The sequence below is a fragment of the Myxocyprinus asiaticus genome, chromosome 4, assembly GCF_019703515.2.
Source record: "Myxocyprinus asiaticus isolate MX2 ecotype Aquarium Trade chromosome 4, UBuf_Myxa_2, whole genome shotgun sequence".
Taxonomy (NCBI): domain Eukaryota; kingdom Metazoa; phylum Chordata; class Actinopteri; order Cypriniformes; family Catostomidae; genus Myxocyprinus; species Myxocyprinus asiaticus.
Genome location: NC_059347.1, coordinates 57,505,872 through 57,524,723, shown reverse-complemented (window position 1 = coordinate 57,524,723; position 18,852 = coordinate 57,505,872). Strand labels below are relative to the sequence as shown.

The 18,852-nt window shown below is 36.7% G+C and overlaps 1 protein-coding gene across 1 annotated transcript in view; it reads right to left on the bottom strand.

The window, feature by feature from the left end:
• Positions 1 to 18,852, bottom strand: part of LOC127440001 (leukemia inhibitory factor receptor-like) — a 32,517-nt gene that overhangs the window by 5,139 nt on the left and 8,526 nt on the right. Inside the window, exons 2-17 of the mRNA XM_051696357.1 lie at positions 18,110 to 18,255; positions 16,676 to 16,818; positions 14,900 to 15,053; positions 11,622 to 11,894; positions 10,879 to 11,008; positions 10,485 to 10,618; positions 7,964 to 8,109; positions 7,281 to 7,434; positions 6,541 to 6,605; positions 5,760 to 5,979; positions 3,343 to 3,525; positions 2,994 to 3,095; positions 2,432 to 2,581; positions 1,926 to 2,063; positions 1,385 to 1,478; positions 59 to 125 (exon numbers count right to left, since the gene is read on the bottom strand). Coding sequence (XP_051552317.1) covers positions 59 to 125; positions 1,385 to 1,478; positions 1,926 to 2,063; positions 2,432 to 2,581; positions 2,994 to 3,095; positions 3,343 to 3,525; positions 5,760 to 5,979; positions 6,541 to 6,605; positions 7,281 to 7,434; positions 7,964 to 8,109; positions 10,485 to 10,618; positions 10,879 to 11,008; positions 11,622 to 11,894; positions 14,900 to 15,053; positions 16,676 to 16,818; positions 18,110 to 18,176 — 2,220 coding nt within the window. The 5' untranslated portion in view covers positions 18,177 to 18,255. The remainder of the gene's footprint in view (positions 1 to 58; positions 126 to 1,384; positions 1,479 to 1,925; positions 2,064 to 2,431; positions 2,582 to 2,993; positions 3,096 to 3,342; positions 3,526 to 5,759; positions 5,980 to 6,540; positions 6,606 to 7,280; positions 7,435 to 7,963; positions 8,110 to 10,484; positions 10,619 to 10,878; positions 11,009 to 11,621; positions 11,895 to 14,899; positions 15,054 to 16,675; positions 16,819 to 18,109; positions 18,256 to 18,852) is intronic.

The window sequence follows — 18,852 nt, the reverse complement described above, 5'->3', positions numbered from 1 at the left end:
TTAGACGAGACGCGAGGAAGAGAATGGAGAAATTATATTTAAAAAAAAAAATCTTTACCTGAGGAGAGGACCAGTCTCCAGGTACCTTAGGTCCAGGAATTTCAGGATAGAATGCTTTCTTTACCCTAGATTTAAATAAACAATACAAAAACCCTCAGGTCAAGATGTTACTTTGGATGAATCTCATGATGAACTGTTTGGGTCATATTTCATCCCTAACTCAACATTATATTTGACCATGAAGAGGCCCATTTTTAGAACCATTAAAGGAATATTTCGCCCAAAAATGAAAATTCTCTCATTATTTACTCGCCCTCATGTCATCCCAGATGTGTATGACTTTCTTTCATCTGCTGAACACAAACAAAGATTTTTAGAAGAATATCTCAGCTCTATAGGTCCATACAATGCAAGTGAATGGTGACCAATACTTTGAAGCTCCAAAAACCACTTAAAGGCAGCATAAAAGTAATCCATACAACTCCAGTGGTTTAATCAGTGTTGTCAGAAGTGATATGATAGGTGTGGGTGAGAAACAGATCAATATTACTATAAATTCTCCTCCCTGCTCATTAGGTGGTGATATGAACGAAGAATGTGAATCGGCAAAAATAAAAGAACTCTTTGTAGAACGGAGGGATTAGGAGGGCTGTTTGAAACTGGAAATTTATAGTCAAAAAAGGACTTAAATATTCTGTTTCTCACCCACACCTATCATATCAAATACATACTTTTATGTTGCCTTTATGTGCTTTTTGGAGCTTCAAATTTTTGGACCCAGTTGACTTGTATTGTACGGACCTACAGAGCTGAGAAAAATCTTTGTTTGTGTTCATCAGAAGAAAGAAAGTCATGCACATCTGGGATGGCATGAGGGTGAGTAAATGATATCAGAATTTTAATTTTTGGGTGAACTATTACTTTAAGACTGTAATACAATAATGGAAATAATCCTGTCTGAGCCAAATCATTTTTTAAATATACAAATCTGCATAAATTAAAGGCAGAGCAACAATTAATACCATGATGTATGTTTACTTACTTACTTGTGTTTTAGAATTTAATCTATCTTTTTTTGCATTACATACAATTCAGTAGTTTTTGGCATTACAATAATGAGAATTGTGGGAGAAATGTACTTGATTGTCATGAAAAACCCTTAATAGTCTTAATAGGCTTTATTTTCTTTATTCATATTTTGATTTTGGGATGAAATATGTCTCGGGCATCACTTGAGTCTTTTCGAGTATAATAGGTCCATTCAAATGGAAAGAATACAGTCTTAGCAGAAATATTATAAGCCATATGGACCTAACAGATTACATTTAGTGGAAATTACATAACTTGATGGAAATACCATTAAACCACCATAATTAAGTCATACCACTCTCTCTTCTTGTAGCAGAAGATGCTGATGAGGATCAGACAGCAGAACATGGCGCCCAATGACACAAGAATACCAACAACCAACATGTCAGCTGCAGGTAAGAACAGAAAAAAAGAGAATAGTATAACTATATTTTAACTATCATTTTAATAGTATATAGTGTGCCATATAAACAACTCTAAATATGAAAGCATGCTTTGACTTTGATTATAAAGAAATACTCTTTGCATCAATTCAGGAAAACATCTTCTTATCAAGAACCATTTTTCACTGTAGTTGCTATATGGTCTTTGGAGATTAAGAAAAGTTCCTAATGTTTCATTATAGGTTGTTCAGATCAGTGATTTGTTTTCTGGGTTCCTTAAGCAGCACTACATAGATGGTTTTCTGAAGAACTAGAGAGTAAAAAGTTCTTTGTGGAACTTAAATTTGCCCTCTTTTTGGCTCTAAATGGACCCTTTATTTTTAAGAGTGAAGAAACATATGCATTTCACATATTGTGCAGAATTTAATCTGAAAGAGTAATATAATGACTTACTGTCCATCTCCAGTTTAATGGCTACAGTAGATCCTGTGTCCTCTCCAGCTGATGTGTAGGCCTTCACTATAAACTTATATGACCCCAGAGATAAACCCCTCACCCTGTATGACTTTACTTCAGGATTGGACACATTACCTAGGAACACAACAATAAGAGACAATTATTAACTGATATATTGAATAAAAATAGGTTATTGTACTTATTTGTAAATGCTTAATTTTGTACATATTTTTTATTTACAAGTGTATTTATAATACTGTAATGCATTTATTGTTTATTTGTTTTATAAATCATTTTTATTAACAGGTATTTTTTCCACTGATGTTTACAAAGTTAAAAATATTACAAGTCATGCTACCTTTGACCTTTAAAAGTAACATCTACACTGTAACAATTTTGGCTTGTAAACTTACACCTTAATAAGAACTGTATAATGCAGTTCTATTCATATAAGCAGATGGTTGTTTCTACTATCACGTGCCTGAATGTGCTGTAAAACTTACCAATAAGTTCCAGACTGGCTGCATTTGCCAGGTAGATTGTGTATCCACGTATGAAGCCTCTCTGCTGTTCCATTGCAATGGCTTTCCATGACAACAGCACATCAGATCCCAACTGATTAGCTGACAGATCACCGACTGACTGTGAAGGAACTACGAACCAGCAAAAGAGAGAGAAGAACAGATTCAGATACAAACACTCACCAATAATCATAAATAACAAATATATATGGATTCCAGGTGCCCGTTCTTAAAATATCTGGAGAGCTGACAACAAGAACTAAAACTACATAGCTAAATTAGAAGACTAAATATATATCAATATACACTTTTACACATGACACCAAAAAACTGAGGTTATTTTTTCCAGTAAAGGTATCACATCTGTTATTCATAAAAGCAACAGCATTTTGTGTTACATCATGCTACCATTCACACACACACCACCACAACCACAACATGTATTTACACAGGACCTCAAAGCGGAATAATGTTGTCAAATTTGCAGCCAAGGTAGCATGTGTGAATGCGTCTTATGACTGGTGATCAGCAATGGTCCTCTTACTCATCTCCTGTGTGTATCCGTGCCATCTCTGCAGCAGTACAGGCGCTCCAGCTGAGAGAACATACACAGAAATTGTGTACCGAACTCCTGCCTCCAGGGAAACTAAAGTCAACAGGGAGGAATAAATCAACGAGGCGCACAGATGAAAACATGCAGTCATGAAGTAAACAAGACATAAAAAACATCTACAGTAAATTCCATTCATTTTCCATTAACTGTGAAAAATAAACAATCTAGTATGCAGTGGCTACGAAAAGTATTTGAAAACTTTTAAACATTTAAAATGTTTGAATGAAATCAAGTGCTATTTATTTTAAAGAAAATTAGCAAAAGACTCTATTATGATCACCTGACTGCACCCTGATGCTGCCGTTTGATTCAGGTACTTTCTCCCAGTGAACAGGGCAAAGCCCACTGCAGCCCGAGGGGACCCACTCCACCACATAACCTCTGCTCGCATTGGCATCAAGCTGCCAGGACACGTCGAATCCTCCATCTGTGCCCAAGAGCTCAGAAACAGACAGCTGAGAATCTACAGGAAATGAGACCACACATAACACAGAGTTCATTTAACACTAGCCTGAATTTGTTGCCTTTTGTTTTTGTTTATTTTTAGGACTGTCAATAGATTTAAGTAACTGTGATTAATTTCAGGATTTTTGACATCAACATTATAAATCAAAGATTTTAATGAAATTTGCTTCTAGATTTATATATATTTCCTTTTCAAAATCATTAGTGTAAGAAGTTTTATTGTATTAACATATACAGTTGTTTAATGTAGGTATGGACGATATAAGAAATATTTTAATATCACGATAGTTTTGAAATTTAACGATAATACAATATGATCATTTTTATTGAAAACTGGTTCAAAACATCGTAAAAAATAAAAGTCCAAAGTAATAGTGGGGCCTAGGTAGCTCAGTGGTAAAAGACGCTGGCTGCCACCCCTGCAGTTCGCTAGCTCGAATCCAAGGGCGTGCTGAGTGACTCCAGCCAGGTCTCCTAAGCAACCAAAATTGGCCCGGTTGCTAGGGAAGGTAGAGTCACATGGGGTAACCTCCTCGTGGTCGCTATAATGTGGTTCGTTGTCGGTGGGGCACGTGGTGAGTTGAGCGTGGATGCCGCGGTGGATGGCGTGAAGCCTCCACACGCGTTATGTCTCTGTGGCAATGCGCTTAACAAGCCACATGATAAGATGCGCGGGTTGACGGTCTCAGACGCGGAGGCAACTGAGATTCATCCTCCGCCACCCGGACTAAGGCGAATCACTACGCAACCATGAGGACTTAAAAGCGCACTGGGAATTGGGCATTCCAAATTGGGTGAAAAAGGGGAAAAAGTCCAAAGTAATAGTAAACCTTTTACATATTTGATTTTTTTTTTTTATTGCTGTACGTTTCAATGAAACAACTCTAAGTGAAGTACTAATTATTAAAAATGTAATTTTATCTTTTATATTTCCTCTGCATGTTTTTAAATCCAAGATTTAAAAAAAATGGCTTCTTTATTTATAATATATAAAAAAAATAATCCAAATAATGCAAAATAACACAAAAGTAACGAACGACGAATAAAAATAGATCCATCCGAGTATAATAACAATAGTGTTTTGCACAACCACGATACAGACCTTATTGTTGATCATTTAATGAAATAAAATAACTTTACATGTAACATATTTTTACCACTAGTCCACAGCAGGGGAGTCTTAAAGGGATAGTTCACCCAAAAATGGAAATTCTCTCATCATTTACTCACCCTCATGTCATCTCAGATGTGCATGACTTTCTTTTTCAGCAGAACACAAACAAAGATTTTTAGAAGAATATCTCAGCTCTGTAGGTCCATACAATGCAAGTGAATGGTGAACAAAACAAAGGCAGCATAAAGGTAATCCATACAACTTCAGAAGTGATAAGATAGGTGTGGGTGAGAAACAGATCAATATTTAAGTCCTTTTTTATTATAAATTCTCCTCCCTGCCCAGTAGGTGGCGATATGCATGAAGAATTTGAATTGGCAAAAACAAAAGAAGAAGAATGTGAAATTAAAAGTGGACATTTATAGTAAAAAAGGACTTATTGATATTGATTTGTTTCTCACGCACACCTATCATATAGCTTCTGAAGACAAGAATATAACCACTGGAGTCTTTTGGATTAATTTTATGCAGCCTTTATGTGCTTTTTTGAGCTTCAAAGTTCAGATCACCATTCACTTGCACTGTATGGACCTACAGAGCTAATCATGTTTGCGTTTACAAGAAAGTCATACACATCTGGGATGGCATGAGGGTGAGTAAATGATGAGAGGATTTTCATTTTTGGGTGAACTATCCCTTTAATAGTGTGTATGTGATATTTATTATTTTGTATTTGATATTTCAAATTCATACATTGATGGTAAATGATTTTATTTTTGTTAAAAAGTCCCATCTGGATTTTAATTTAAATAAATTCCCCATTTAATAAGGCCTTTCTCAGAGGAAATTTCAGCCATGGGATTGTTGTGTTCGAGTTTGAATATTAAATTAGCAGAAACTATTCCAGTCTTTATAAATCACAGAACAGAATGAAGCAGTTTAAAGTCAAATTAGATCAAATCATTAAATAAATGTAATGGAATTAAAGATATTTCTTTAATCTCCAAAGTTAATGTGTTAACTTTGGCAATCCTAGTTCTTATTTTATAAGAATAGGTTCTTTACTATTTAAAAAGCAAAAAATTCTTTTGGGAAGTGTTCCAGGCCCTCTGTAGTACCTGTTCTGTAAACTGGTGCGGTCACAGTAGAAGGCTGAGAGAGACCAGCTGGGTTCCGTGCTGCCACGGCAACGGTGATGTCACCACTGTTGTTAAGGGTGATGGGATAGCTAAAGTCCTCGCGAGGACGAGACACCGTTGTCCACCTGTCTTCCTCTGCTTTGCTGTAAGAAACCTCATACTCGTCTAACGCACCGTGACTTTCACTCACAGACAGAGGCTAGAAGAAAAGACAGACACCATGCTCACTTACGTTATACATATTTATGAAAATAAGCTATGATTCAAACACTGCAAAATTCATTTTCTTACTCAGTATTTTTGTCTTTTTGTCTATGTTTTTGTAAAATAAAAATGTAAAATCTAGACATTTTAATTTTGTCTTGTTTTCCAGTAAAAATATCTACATGGACGAAACCTGATAAACAAAATGACAGAAGATATGATGTCTTGTTTACAAAGAAACCTAAAAAAGATTAAGTGAAGTTTATGCTTATGCTTAAAAAAAAAAAAAAAAAAAACATTTGCCAATGGATTACAGGAACAAAAACTTGTAATATGTAAAAATACTTGTTTGAAGAATAAACCTCACTATATCTGGTTAGATTTCTCTGAAAATAATACTTAATATCTAATGTAATTTTGCTTCTCAAGTAAATGTCTCTTGTTTTACAGACGTTTAGATCTTATAACGGAGTTATAAAACTACGGAATAAGAAAATAATCTTTTTGCAGTGTATCTCTCAGGATGGTGAACGTAAAATAATTTATGTGTTCATACTTTCCACAAAACATGTCCTGTGTTTTCACTGTCCATCCAGATCCATACATCCAGAGATTCGGGACCTGAAAACATATAAACAGTGTTATAAATACATATTACCAGTCAAAATGAAAACTATGACATAACAAATGGAAGTATGGGAATTATCTTCTTCAAAGTAGATTACAGCTCTCTCAACTTTTTTTTAACTGGGATACTTTTAAAAAGGATTGAAGGAGTTTCCATTTCCTTCACTAGTCCAACATCTGGTCCAACTCATCCATTTAAAGAAAATATAAATTAGAAATGTTCCTGTAAAGAAATTCCTATGTAGGCCTAATTTATCTACAAAAATAGCATTTAAGCATAAGTCTTTAGATCAAAAAATTTTAAAAGATCACAAGAAATACGTGTAGTCCAATGTATCCAAACTTTCAACAGGTAGTGTGTAAACTTAATATTTCTGTTTTAATTGTATTTTTGGCCTTTTCCCACTTTGCATTAAAAGAAATATCTGGAGGACAGAAAATGAAATGGAAAAGACTGAGAAATAACACAAGCTGCCCTATATAAGCATCACAGCTCAATGTGTCTGAGCATGTGCATTATTCACTGGACCACTGCTTCAAATAACCTTTATGTAACTTGCCTGATATTTGTAGTGACTACATAAAAGACAAAGCTTATCTCTATGTTTTTATTTCTGTTACCTCCTGCTGTCAAACTTATTTTGTGTAAGACTAAGACGACCCACTCACGGTCCATTTTAGTGTGGATCCTGTAGGGGGTGCTCTCATCTCCCCACTTCCAGAAACTGTGCAGAGAACCACAGCGCACAGACACTGTGTATTCGATATCTGGCCACAAACCCTCCAGCACCACAAACGATAATCCCATGCCGCTGTAGTTGCGCTAAAGCGAGAGAGAGTTAAACATTATTTACAATGATATCTGATCAGCTTAGAAATTATGAACAATATTAAAACAATTCATAATAGTTTCGAAATAGATTAACTGATTTATACCGGTTATTGTAGTTAAAGGGAAAGCACACCCAAATATGAAAACAACTTAAATTTTGATCTGTTCCTAACTCAAAGATATCATATGGCTATAGAGGACTTGGAGTTATATGGACTAGTTTTATGGTACTTTTATTTTTGGATTTCGACAGCCACTAGTTACTGCTAACTTGGGTTGTATGGAAAAGAGCAGCCTGGACATTCTGCTAAATATCTCTTTTTAGTGTTTTATAGTGGGGGGGGAAACTCTCATGCAAGTTTCAGCATTTGGGTCTGCATTCAATGTTTTTGATTACAAAATTATTTAATTTTCACTTTTGGGTGAACTATTCCTTTAACTCCAAAAAAAAAAAAAAAAACACATGATAAAGCACACTGTGCCGAATTTCTGAAAAGTGAAAGCTGAGCACTAAACTTACTGTGATTACGTGTTCATGGCCAATGAGCTGCAGCTGGCAGATCATGTTCAGTTTTTTATATGCTGCTATAGACCAGCTCCACTGCAGTGTGGCATTCCATGCCTTTATATCTACTGCTGTCACATTTACTGGAGCCAACAGATGTACTGCAAAAACACACCATGTTTAAAATCCCTTCAACAGTGTGTACCTTCAATCTGACTGTAAATAAAGTCACTTCAAAAAGTATTTGAGTCTTAAGTCGCACTTAAAATGTCTGGATGACATTGCATTAGATACAAAATGTCAAACCAAGTGGCATCAAACTGAAAACAGATCTTTTCTCAGACTTAAAGGTGCTATATGTAATATTTTTACTGTACCAAAACATCAAATTATCATGATATGTCATTAGAGAATTAGTAAACATGCTAAGTTGAATACTGGCTTCTCCGATAACAATGCTGCAGCCAGTATATTCTACTTTGAAGTTTCCATTCCGGGCTGGAATTTCTGTTTATGTTCTGGCCTGTGTGATCCCGCCCACTGCCCACTCACCAATAGTATTTCGACACCGCTGGGTTGACAGTTTTGAACAAGTTTGCAGGCAAACAACACTGCGTGCTGCAGCCATGGAAGCCAGCAAACAAACTGGATCAGAGATAACAGATTCTACCCGTCCTAAAAAGCCTCACCATCCGTCTAAAAACCACCATGACCAGAGGCGTAGTAAAACAGGGATAAATATTGGAGATGCCTTTGGAAGATGGAGACAGCTTAAAGCCCAGAAATCCTTTCAAACGGATGCTGAGTTGGCTAATTTGAGTGTCAACATTCTGGCAACCCGCATGAGCTTCGAATCTGGGGCGGGGCAGACAACTCTCCAATATTTTGAATTTGGACTGCAGTGCCCATTTCAAACGCTTGTTGTCATTTTTACATATAGCACCTTTAACTTCATTTTCCAGAGTCATTTTTATACCAACTGGTGCAAAGGTAGGGTTCCTACATCATTTGCCCAATGAATTACTATAAACCGCATAATTTTATAGAGACTGCGTTCACCATTCACAATTTTCAGCTGATGAAATAGGTTAGTAATGCACATTACTAGAAATATATTCACTATAGAAATTTCCATGACTGATTAGAATTGTATTAATTTCCATGACTTTTTATAATTTTATCAGTTTCCATGACTTTTTATAATTTTAAATTAAACTTTTTAGAACTGTACTAATTTCCATTAATTTTCAATAATATTTTAGAATTTTATTCATTTCTAATTGTACTAATCTCCATGGCTTTTCCATATTTTTTTTTTTAGGATTTTAAAAAAAAAATTATTTCCACGATTTTCCAAAGACTTTTTAGAATTGTACTAATTTCATTAGTTTTCCATAACTTTGTAGAATTTTTGCATGTCCATTATGTTTTCATAATTTTTTAGAATTGTATTAAATTTGTATGCTTTTTCTATTACTTTCAAATTTGTATTAATCTCCATGATTTTCCACTTTTTTTTTAGGATTTTTTTTTCTTTTTATTTCCACGATTTTCCAAAGACTTCTTAGAATTGTATTAATTTCCATGACTTTTTAGAATTGCACTAATTTCGATTAGTTTTCCATAACTTTGTAGAATTTTTGTATGTCCATTATTTTTTCATAATTATTTAGAATTTTATTAAATGTGCATGCTTTTTCTATTACTTTAAAATGTGTATTAATCTCCATGACTTTTCCATAATTTTTACAATTTTGTTAATTTCCATGATTTTTCCATTACTTTTTAAAATTGTATTAATCTCCATGGCTTTTTAGAATTGTACTAATTTCAATTAGTTTTCCATAATTTTGTAGAATTTTTTTAATGTTGTAACGGGGTAAGGGATGGGCAAGGAGGTGGCGGGAACCGGCCGAACAGTCAACATAAGTTTAATAAAAACTCAACATAAAACAAACACACATGCATCGTGGCCACGTGCGTCTCTTTCTCTCTCGAACTGGCGCCTCCGGCTCGTCTTTATCCTCCTCCCAGCTGATTAGCCTGATTCAGGGCCGGCCGTGTGTCCTCACGGCCTGGCCCCGCCCTCCTCCTCATCACAAATGTCCATTATTTTTTCATAATTTTTTAGAATTTTATTACATTTTCATGCTTTCTATATTACTTTTTCCAATCATACTAATTTCCATTACATTTCCATGACTTTTTAGTATTTTAATTTTCATTACTTTTCAGGCCACTAACATATGATAAACACCTGACAACCAGAAAGTATCCAAATACATTTCGTCTTCATTTTGAACAGTACATCTATTGTTTAATCATTTAAAACCTAACAAACTGCTTTTTGTGAAATGTTTTGTTTGAAAAGTGTGCTATCTTTCTTTTAAATAAATGCAACTTGGTTTGATTCTTTCTTATATAATGCAATAATATTCATACATTTTAAAGTGTGGCTCCAGATACTTTTTAAGGCCACTGAATATTATGCGACATAAAATAAATATTTTGAAAACATTGCTGCAAGTGCTGATACCGCGATCAGTGAGACGGGCGAAGTCAGTGAGCTGAACTGTTCCAAGAGGATTTCGAGCCACTAGAGTCCAGTTCCCCTCCCACATGGTCCAGTTACACCGGAATATCTTCCCTTCATTAGCCTCCAAACAATCCCTGCAGACCAAAATATGGCTTATCCAACCCAGACATTCATTTACTTTCAGGCAAGTAATGGAATTCTAATTACAACTGAATATTAATGGACTTCTTAGATGAGCAGCAAAATATATATTACATACTCTAAGTATCCTTTCCAACTCATTTAATGTGGTTTTCTGTTTAGTGATCTTTTTATGTACAAAGGACATCACAGTTCAGAATGCCAATCAGGATAATGTGTGTGGTTTGTGGTTCTTGTGTAGTGTGTTTCTTGCCTTCCATTAAGGGTATAGTTAGTGCGGCTGAGCTTTTTTCTCAAGTGAGTGTCCCGTCCTTTCTTCCAAGAACATTCTGCGGATGCCAGGTCCCGATTCTCGCAAACCAAACCCTCATCGCCTGGCGGATCTACAGCAATTACAAACAACAAGCCACAATGGATTTTTTGCTTTCTAACAGAGCACAGACATTTTTTTAGTGGTGGTCGTTGTGGTAAAAATGAACACTTAAAATGTCCTGCTTTCTGAAATGTAACTTTGCAAGCTTTGAAAATGACAACAGTTGTTCTTCAATGCAGTAAAATCGAGTAATACTTGATATGTTAGGCAGAATGTAAGCCTCAGTCACCATTCACTTTCATTGGACAGATACTGTAAAACGTCCTTCCACGGAAGAAACTCATGGGTGTTTCTTCAACTTTGGGCAAATTTATGTTATTTATTTGAACAAGAATTTCCTTTCAGGAAGACCACAGTGCTAAAAGTGCCCAAAGTTGAAGAAACACCCACGCACAGATTTGTTTTTTGCTTATTTGAATGTTTTCAATGGAAACACTGTGCAATGTTTTAAATCAAATTAAAATGCAATATTACAACTTTACTTTCTAGAAGTTCATAGTCCTAAAACTGCCCAGAGTTGAAGAAACGCCCTCATACGGGATTGAAACCACATGGGGGTGAGTAAATGACAGAATTTTCATTAAAACTTCAAAGTGCATTGCAGAAGATTGAATTCTACTCACAGCCAACAAACACCACCGCTCCAGTGAGGATCTGCATTTGGGAGCTGCAGACCACATTGGTGCCCGTGTTGCCAGACGGCGGCTGATTGGTTACAGTGATGGCATAAGTTCTTCTGCTCAAACGCGTGGCACTCATCTCCTGTCCCTTGTACAGGATTTTGCTGAAGTCCTGCCTCTCACCAACAATACAGCAGAAGGTCATGTTGCTGCCCACAGCTACCAGCTTATCCTGAGGAAACATCTGAGGTCCAGACTTCTCAGGAATATCAGACCCTAAAGACAAATGATCTTTAGTAAATGGTTTAAATCTAAATAATTAACAGCAAAATAACACCTTTTAACCCTCCTATGGTATTCATCATTTTTTACCAAATCATTTAATAAAAATGGTTTCCTTTATCTGAGCAGTACAAAACTTGATTTTCATAAAAAAAAAAAAATAAATAAAAAAGAAAGAAATTGGGCTTGTTTTGATAAGTCTAACTGATCGTAAAAAAATTTACAAAAAAAAGCGACACCTTTGGTATTTGCGGTCAAAACTGACCGACCAATGAAAATGAATGGGAAAGACCAAAAAAAAAAAAGAATTTTTTTTTTTTAATCTGTCAAATACAATCAATAAATCAGCCACAATGCAGCAAAAAACAGACAGAAATTACAGGTTGAGAGACTAAAACATCCTCAGAGCAAAACATGTGCACCCACTCACACTCAAACACACACAAAATGAACTGGTGAGACAGAGAGCTTCTTCTTTTTTTTTTCCTCACATTTGTCAAAATAAATAAATAAATAAATCAGTCACAATGCTAAACACACATACTCAGAAATGAAAGGGTGAGACGATAACACACTCAGAATGCAGAACACACACACACACACACACACACACACACACACAACCAGGGTATCAATAGGTGGAGCTCTACAGCCATCTTTTGGTCATTGTTGGCATTACAAGTCATCTGTTATTTTCCAGCTGATGACAGCAATCTGACACACACACACACACGTACATTTGCAAAAGAAAGTTTTTACTATAGAAAGTTATAGAAATTGCAAAATGTTCACTCCGATTTTTATGTTTTATACTCTAATTTAATTTTCAGAATTTTGCAGTTCATTTCTGTTTCTTGATGTTCATTTTCTTGACATTATTATGCATTTACACTGATTTATTAAATTTTTTCCTTTGAAATAAATTCTCTTTGTAACACCATGGTCAGGTTTGATTGCAAGCATAATGACATTAACTGCAAAACCTGAGACTTCAAATCAATTTTAAAATTATAAACTTTGACAACTAGTAGTTTGATAATGTCTAAATATATATCCAAATGCATTTCTTGTGATAAAACATAAAATTATGTGCAACAAGCCATCAGACTACACCGTAGGTGGCTACAGCCATCTACTGGCTGTCACTGGCATGACATGGTTTTTATATTTTGTTCACCAGATGGCAGCAATCTGTCTCCAATTTATGTCACATTCTAATATTTTCTTCATGTTTCAATTTACAGAATTGTAGGTTCTGATTTTTGCTTATTTGCTTACTTGTATATGCAAATTAATGTTCAAATTTAGAAATGTACATGTAAATAAGTATAAATATTATAATATCCCAAAAGAAATGCATAATTGTATTATTCTTACTTCAGAGAAGAAGAAATTGTATCATTATCACCATCATCATAAAAACAAAACACACACATCTGAACCTTCCGGTCAAAAATGACCACGAACCAAGGGAGGTGCCATTTTTCAATACCATAGGAGGGTTAATTGTGTAACCAAATTGTTTTACCAGATGTTTAAGAAGAAACGCTACGGAATTCTGGGCTCTCTATCCACATCTGTGGTTGAAACATAAAATTGCAAGTTTCTCGCGGAGGAACACTGTTTTGTTGTTTACGCCGACTGTGCTTCAGCACTGTTCTTCTGCATGGATGAATCTGATGGTTTGAGGTTTACTTGTGGTTGCCTGTGATCACCATCAGGATCTGACTAGCTACACCAAGAGACACTGAGAGTAAGAAGAAAGTCTTACAAGAAGTATATCTGACAAATATGTCTTCTGAGCAAGCAAGTAGCATTTCTGCCACCAGACCTTCTTTTCTTTGTTTAAGGGCATGGCGTAAACGTGCAAGGATGAATGACGGAAGCCTGAAATTTCCCTCCAAATCGAACCTGACAGCTCTGAATGTTGTTCCAGCGAGCCCAGCAGTCCATTATAATTTTATCATTCAACTAGACTCATCAACAATATCACCATCCAGGAATACCAGAAATCTTGGGGTTGTGTTTGACAGATCATGCAGATTTGCTCTGTTTAACATCAGGAAGATCAGACCCTTCCTATCTGAGCATGCTACACAACTCCTTGTCCGGGCTCGTTATATCTAGACTGGACTACTGCAATGCTCTTCTGGCAGGACTTCCTGCATGTTCAGTCAAACCTCTGCAATTGATCCAGAACGCGGCAGCACGACTAGTCTTCAACGAGCCCAAGATGGCTCATGTCACGCCTCTCTTCATCAAACTGTAATGGTTGCCAGTGGTTGCTTGCATCAGTTCAAGGCATTTATGCTTCTTTACAGAACAACCACAGGCTCCGCAACCCCCTATCTACACTTGTTACTTCAAGTCTACAGTATGTGCCCTCCAGAAGCTTACAATCAGCGGGTGAGTGGCGCCTCATGGTGCCATCTCACTGAGGCACAAAATCCCTTTCCCAGACTTTCACTTCAACTGTTCCTCGCTGGTGGAACGACCTGCCAAACTCCACCCAAGCAGCTGATTCTCTAGCCACTTTCAAGAAACATCTAAAGAAGCATCTCTTTCGTGAGAACATGACCCAATCCTACTAATGCAATAACTGTGTTCTTTCTCCTTAAAAATTAAATAAATTCTCAATCCATTCTTTTACCTTTCTCTCTGATTGTGTTTCTCTGAGCAATTTGCAACTTTGTATTACAGAATTTATTGTATAACTGACTCTTTATTATGAATCGCTTCTGCTGCATTCCTCAGTTGTACTGCAAGTCGCTTTGGATAAAAGCTAAATTAATAAATGTAAATTAAAGTAAAATTATTATTGTAGGAATACCATAGGGAATCAGTTTAAGGCAAGAATACAATTTTGAACACAGTTTTTTATGTACTGACTCAATCATGCTATTTTGTTCATTTATAGCAAAAAACTAAAGTGAGATTTCCACCTTCAGATTACCTGATAAATAATCTGAAACTATAACTAATCTAAACAGTTATAGTACCTGGAATGGTCTGAAGGGGGCTCCACTGGCTAACTGATTGTTGATTTCGCGCCCTGATGAGCACAGAGTGAGAGGTGCACTCCAATGGTAATGGCGAGTGCCAGCTCCAACCATGTTGTCCTGTTGCAGGATTTGATTGAACTGCCACTGTCTCCTACAAATAAAAAAAGAGCACATCAAATCCTCTTAAATAAACCGATTTTTAAAACAACAGACTGAAATGGAGTTTTGACTCTTTCCATCTTGAAGTCAACATGAAACGGCATCCGTGACCCATTTTAGCTCCATAATGTTACGTATTTCTTAGTGAAAAGGAATGCTCAACAAGGAAAAAAAAAACAAAACACAAAAGATCCATACAATGAAAGTGAATGGTTACTGTGGTGGTCATTCTGTCTAATATATCCTTTTGTGTTCCAAAGAAGAAAGCAAGTAAGTCAGGTTTGGAACGACATGAGGGTGAGTAAATGGCAGAATATACATTTTTGATTGAACTATCCCTTTAAGCTCTATCGACAGTGTCTGTGGCATGCTGTCGATTACCACAGGATGTAATTTCAACTCATCTCTCAATTAAAAAGGAACAAAAAACTTGTTTACAGTAATGCAATTACAATGAGAGGCTGGCAGACATAATTTTCTGTTACAGCATGCCACATATTCTGCTGATATAGCTTAAGAATATTTCTTATATGGGGGCCTGGGTAGCTCAGCAAGTAAAGACGCTGACTACCACACCTGGAGTAGCAAGTTCAAATCCAGGGCAGGCTAAGTGACTCCAGTCAGGCTTCCTAAGCAACCAATTGGCCCGGTTGCTAGGATGGGTAGAGTCACGTTGGGTTAACCTCCTCGTGGTCGCTATAATGTGGTTCTTGCTCTCGGTGGGGTGCGTGGCGAGATGTGCGTGGATGCCGTGGAGAATAGCGTGAAGCTAGATCTCCGTGGTAACACGCTCAACAAGCCACGTGATAAGATGCGCGGATTCACAGTCTCAGACGTGGAGGCAACTGAGATTCGTCCTCCGCCACCCGGATTGAGGCGAGTCACTACATCACCACGAGGACCTAGAGCGCATTGGGAATTGGGCATTCCAAATTGGGGAGAATTTTTTTTTTTTTAAAGAATATATCTTATACTGTATATAAGCTGTATGGACTACTTTTATGGTGCATTTTCCGAGCTAGACAGTCCCTGGTCACCATTCATTTTCATTGTATGGAAAATAACAGTGTGAACATTCTGCCTAGCAGCTCCATTTGTGGTCTACGGAAGAAAGAAAATCTTACAGGTTTTGAACAGCATTGTTGAATAACGTTCACAGTATTACATTTTTTTCTGCAAACTATGCCTTCAAGGGTTCAACCATAATATTCTATTCCAATAAGAAAATAAACTTTAAAATACGGGAAAAACTAACACTGACATTCCAAAACATGTTTGACACATGAATGTAATCACAATCAAAACATGTACTCTTAAGCTCTTTAAGTCAGTCAGTGACTCATATGAGACTAAAAAAACAATGTGTGGGCAAACCAGTCTGAGAGTATTCGCGTTTAATCTCGTTATTGAACCGTAGGTGGAACCGTATTGTCCTGAACAGACATGGAGTTGGCACATAAGACATGATGTTATGATACTGCAAGAATGAAAATCATTGTTTATCTGCTCTTTTATGGAATGTATCCAAAGCCACATTTCAACCCCAACTAACAGGCAATAACATAGATTAACGGTCAAACTGTCAGTCTAAAGCAGAGATTTAAGAGCTCTTACATTTAACACCACATTCATGAGTTCAGTGTGGAAAATCTCAATGTCGAAAAGCGATGAGTCACTTTCCCACGTCAGAAAAAGAGTCTGTGCAGGTAAATCCGCCTGAAGCATTAAACCACGGGGCACGGGAAGTTCACCAACCGCTGTAACATTACAGAGAGAGAGAGAGAGAGAGAGAGAAAAAGAGTACATAAGATTGAGGCTTTATTTTCATTGTATTATCAATTCAGTTTGTAAATCTTCACAAAAATTTTTTTAATTGTAATGCATTAATCCAACTGTACACTGGATGATTTCTGCTGTCCTTTACAATTTTTACACATAGTATTATCAGTTATTACTGTAAAACCCCTGACAGACCATCTCCGGTAGTGGCGTCACCTATTTGTTTTTTTGTTAGTTTTTTTTATCTAGCGAACATTGTGTCCAAACACAACATCGTAACGACAAGCGATAAAATAAAGCATCAAGCACTAAGAACTATCTCTCGTCCTAACCAGCCGTGACAAGCGACCAGCCCCAGGACATTTTGGCTATTGCTTGGTTTCTATTTCTAAAGCACTGGCTCACCCACAGCTCAATCTCATTGGTTCAAAATCCTGCTTCACATAACAGTATATTTTTTCTTTCAGTGTGGACTGAAAAATTACTTGTTTCTTCACACCTAGTTAGGAAACGGTGTAAGGAACTGTTCACACGGAATGCCTGTTTTAGTTTAAGGCCACATCCACACGAATACGTTTCTGTTTCAAAACGCATTAATTTCATTTTCATCCACCAAAAACGAAGCATTTCGAAAACACTCGCCATTACCGCATACCTTGGAAAATGATGACAAAGCAGTGAGATGCATCGCAATGGCCAAAGATGTCCGTCTAGCGCATGTTTACCTAAAAAAAACTATATGAAAACAATGCAGACGGATGCAAAAAACATCCTGTGGGAACGGCCTCTAAGAATTCGGTCATGATCGGTTGCATTAAACTGCCACTAGAGCAACGTTCCAAAATTTTGGACAGATAAAACTCTGTAAAAGGCAATTACTCAATACAGGGTTAACTTTGCATAATGGCTACAGTAATCTTTTCTGAGCTGCACGTGCAAACGATCTATTTATCTCATTGTATTGCAGCTTCAGCTGTTAAATAATCTCACTAGGACATGACCTGCTTTTAATCTGTGCGCTGTTTACGTAATGACATTCGTACATCAGATGGTATCGGTTTTTGGTATCTGAACATTTTTACGAGTACAAGTACATCAGCATGGTATCGGACCAGATTCCGATACCAGTATCGGTATCTGTGCATCCCTAGTTACGACATGCTTGATTGGTGTCATGACATTTGAGTTAAGCCTGCACTGGCTTTGAATTCTAGAACATGACAGGATGAATCTGGATAGGAAGCTTGATGATGACAAAAACAGACTCACCGTTCTGTCCGAGAGAGTGTGTAACCCCCAGGCTCAGCAACAGAGCCAAAGGCAACCAGACCTGCATACTGACCAAACCAGCACTCCGCTGTAGTGCTTACTGAGAGAGCAGAACACAACCAAGACCTGGTGAACAGCAATAACACCTACAACAAAACAGACACATAAGATTAAAGGGGGAGCTTGACAGGATCTAAAACAGATCTGTAGAAATTCTCATGTGTGGAAAGGTTCATCCAATTTGAAAGGTAGGGGGCTTATTAATGTCTTACAATCTTGATACAGAATCAATACATTGATTTAACAACATCTACTTTTTTTTTATTATTCTCATTATCATAACACCTTTGCTTTTGCAAAACATTTTCAGGTAAATCTCACGAAAATGGAAGTCTGGACCATTAAACTTTTTTTTTTGCATTGTGGCATTATTTTCATTACAATTTATGACAGTCTTTAATTTAAAAACAATTAAATATTTATTTCTTTTAAATTACAGAAATTAGGGGGGCCTGGGTAGCTCAGCAAGCAAAGACGCTGACTACCACACCTGGTGTCACAAGTTCAAATCCAGGGTGTGCTGAGTGACTCCAGCCAGGCTTCCTAAGCAACCAATTGGCCCGGTTGCTAGGATGGGTAGAGTCACGTTGGGTTAACCTCCTCGTAGTCACCATAATGTAGTTCTCGCTCTCGGTGGGGCATATGGTAAGTTGTGCGTGGATGCCGCTGAAAATAGCGTGAAG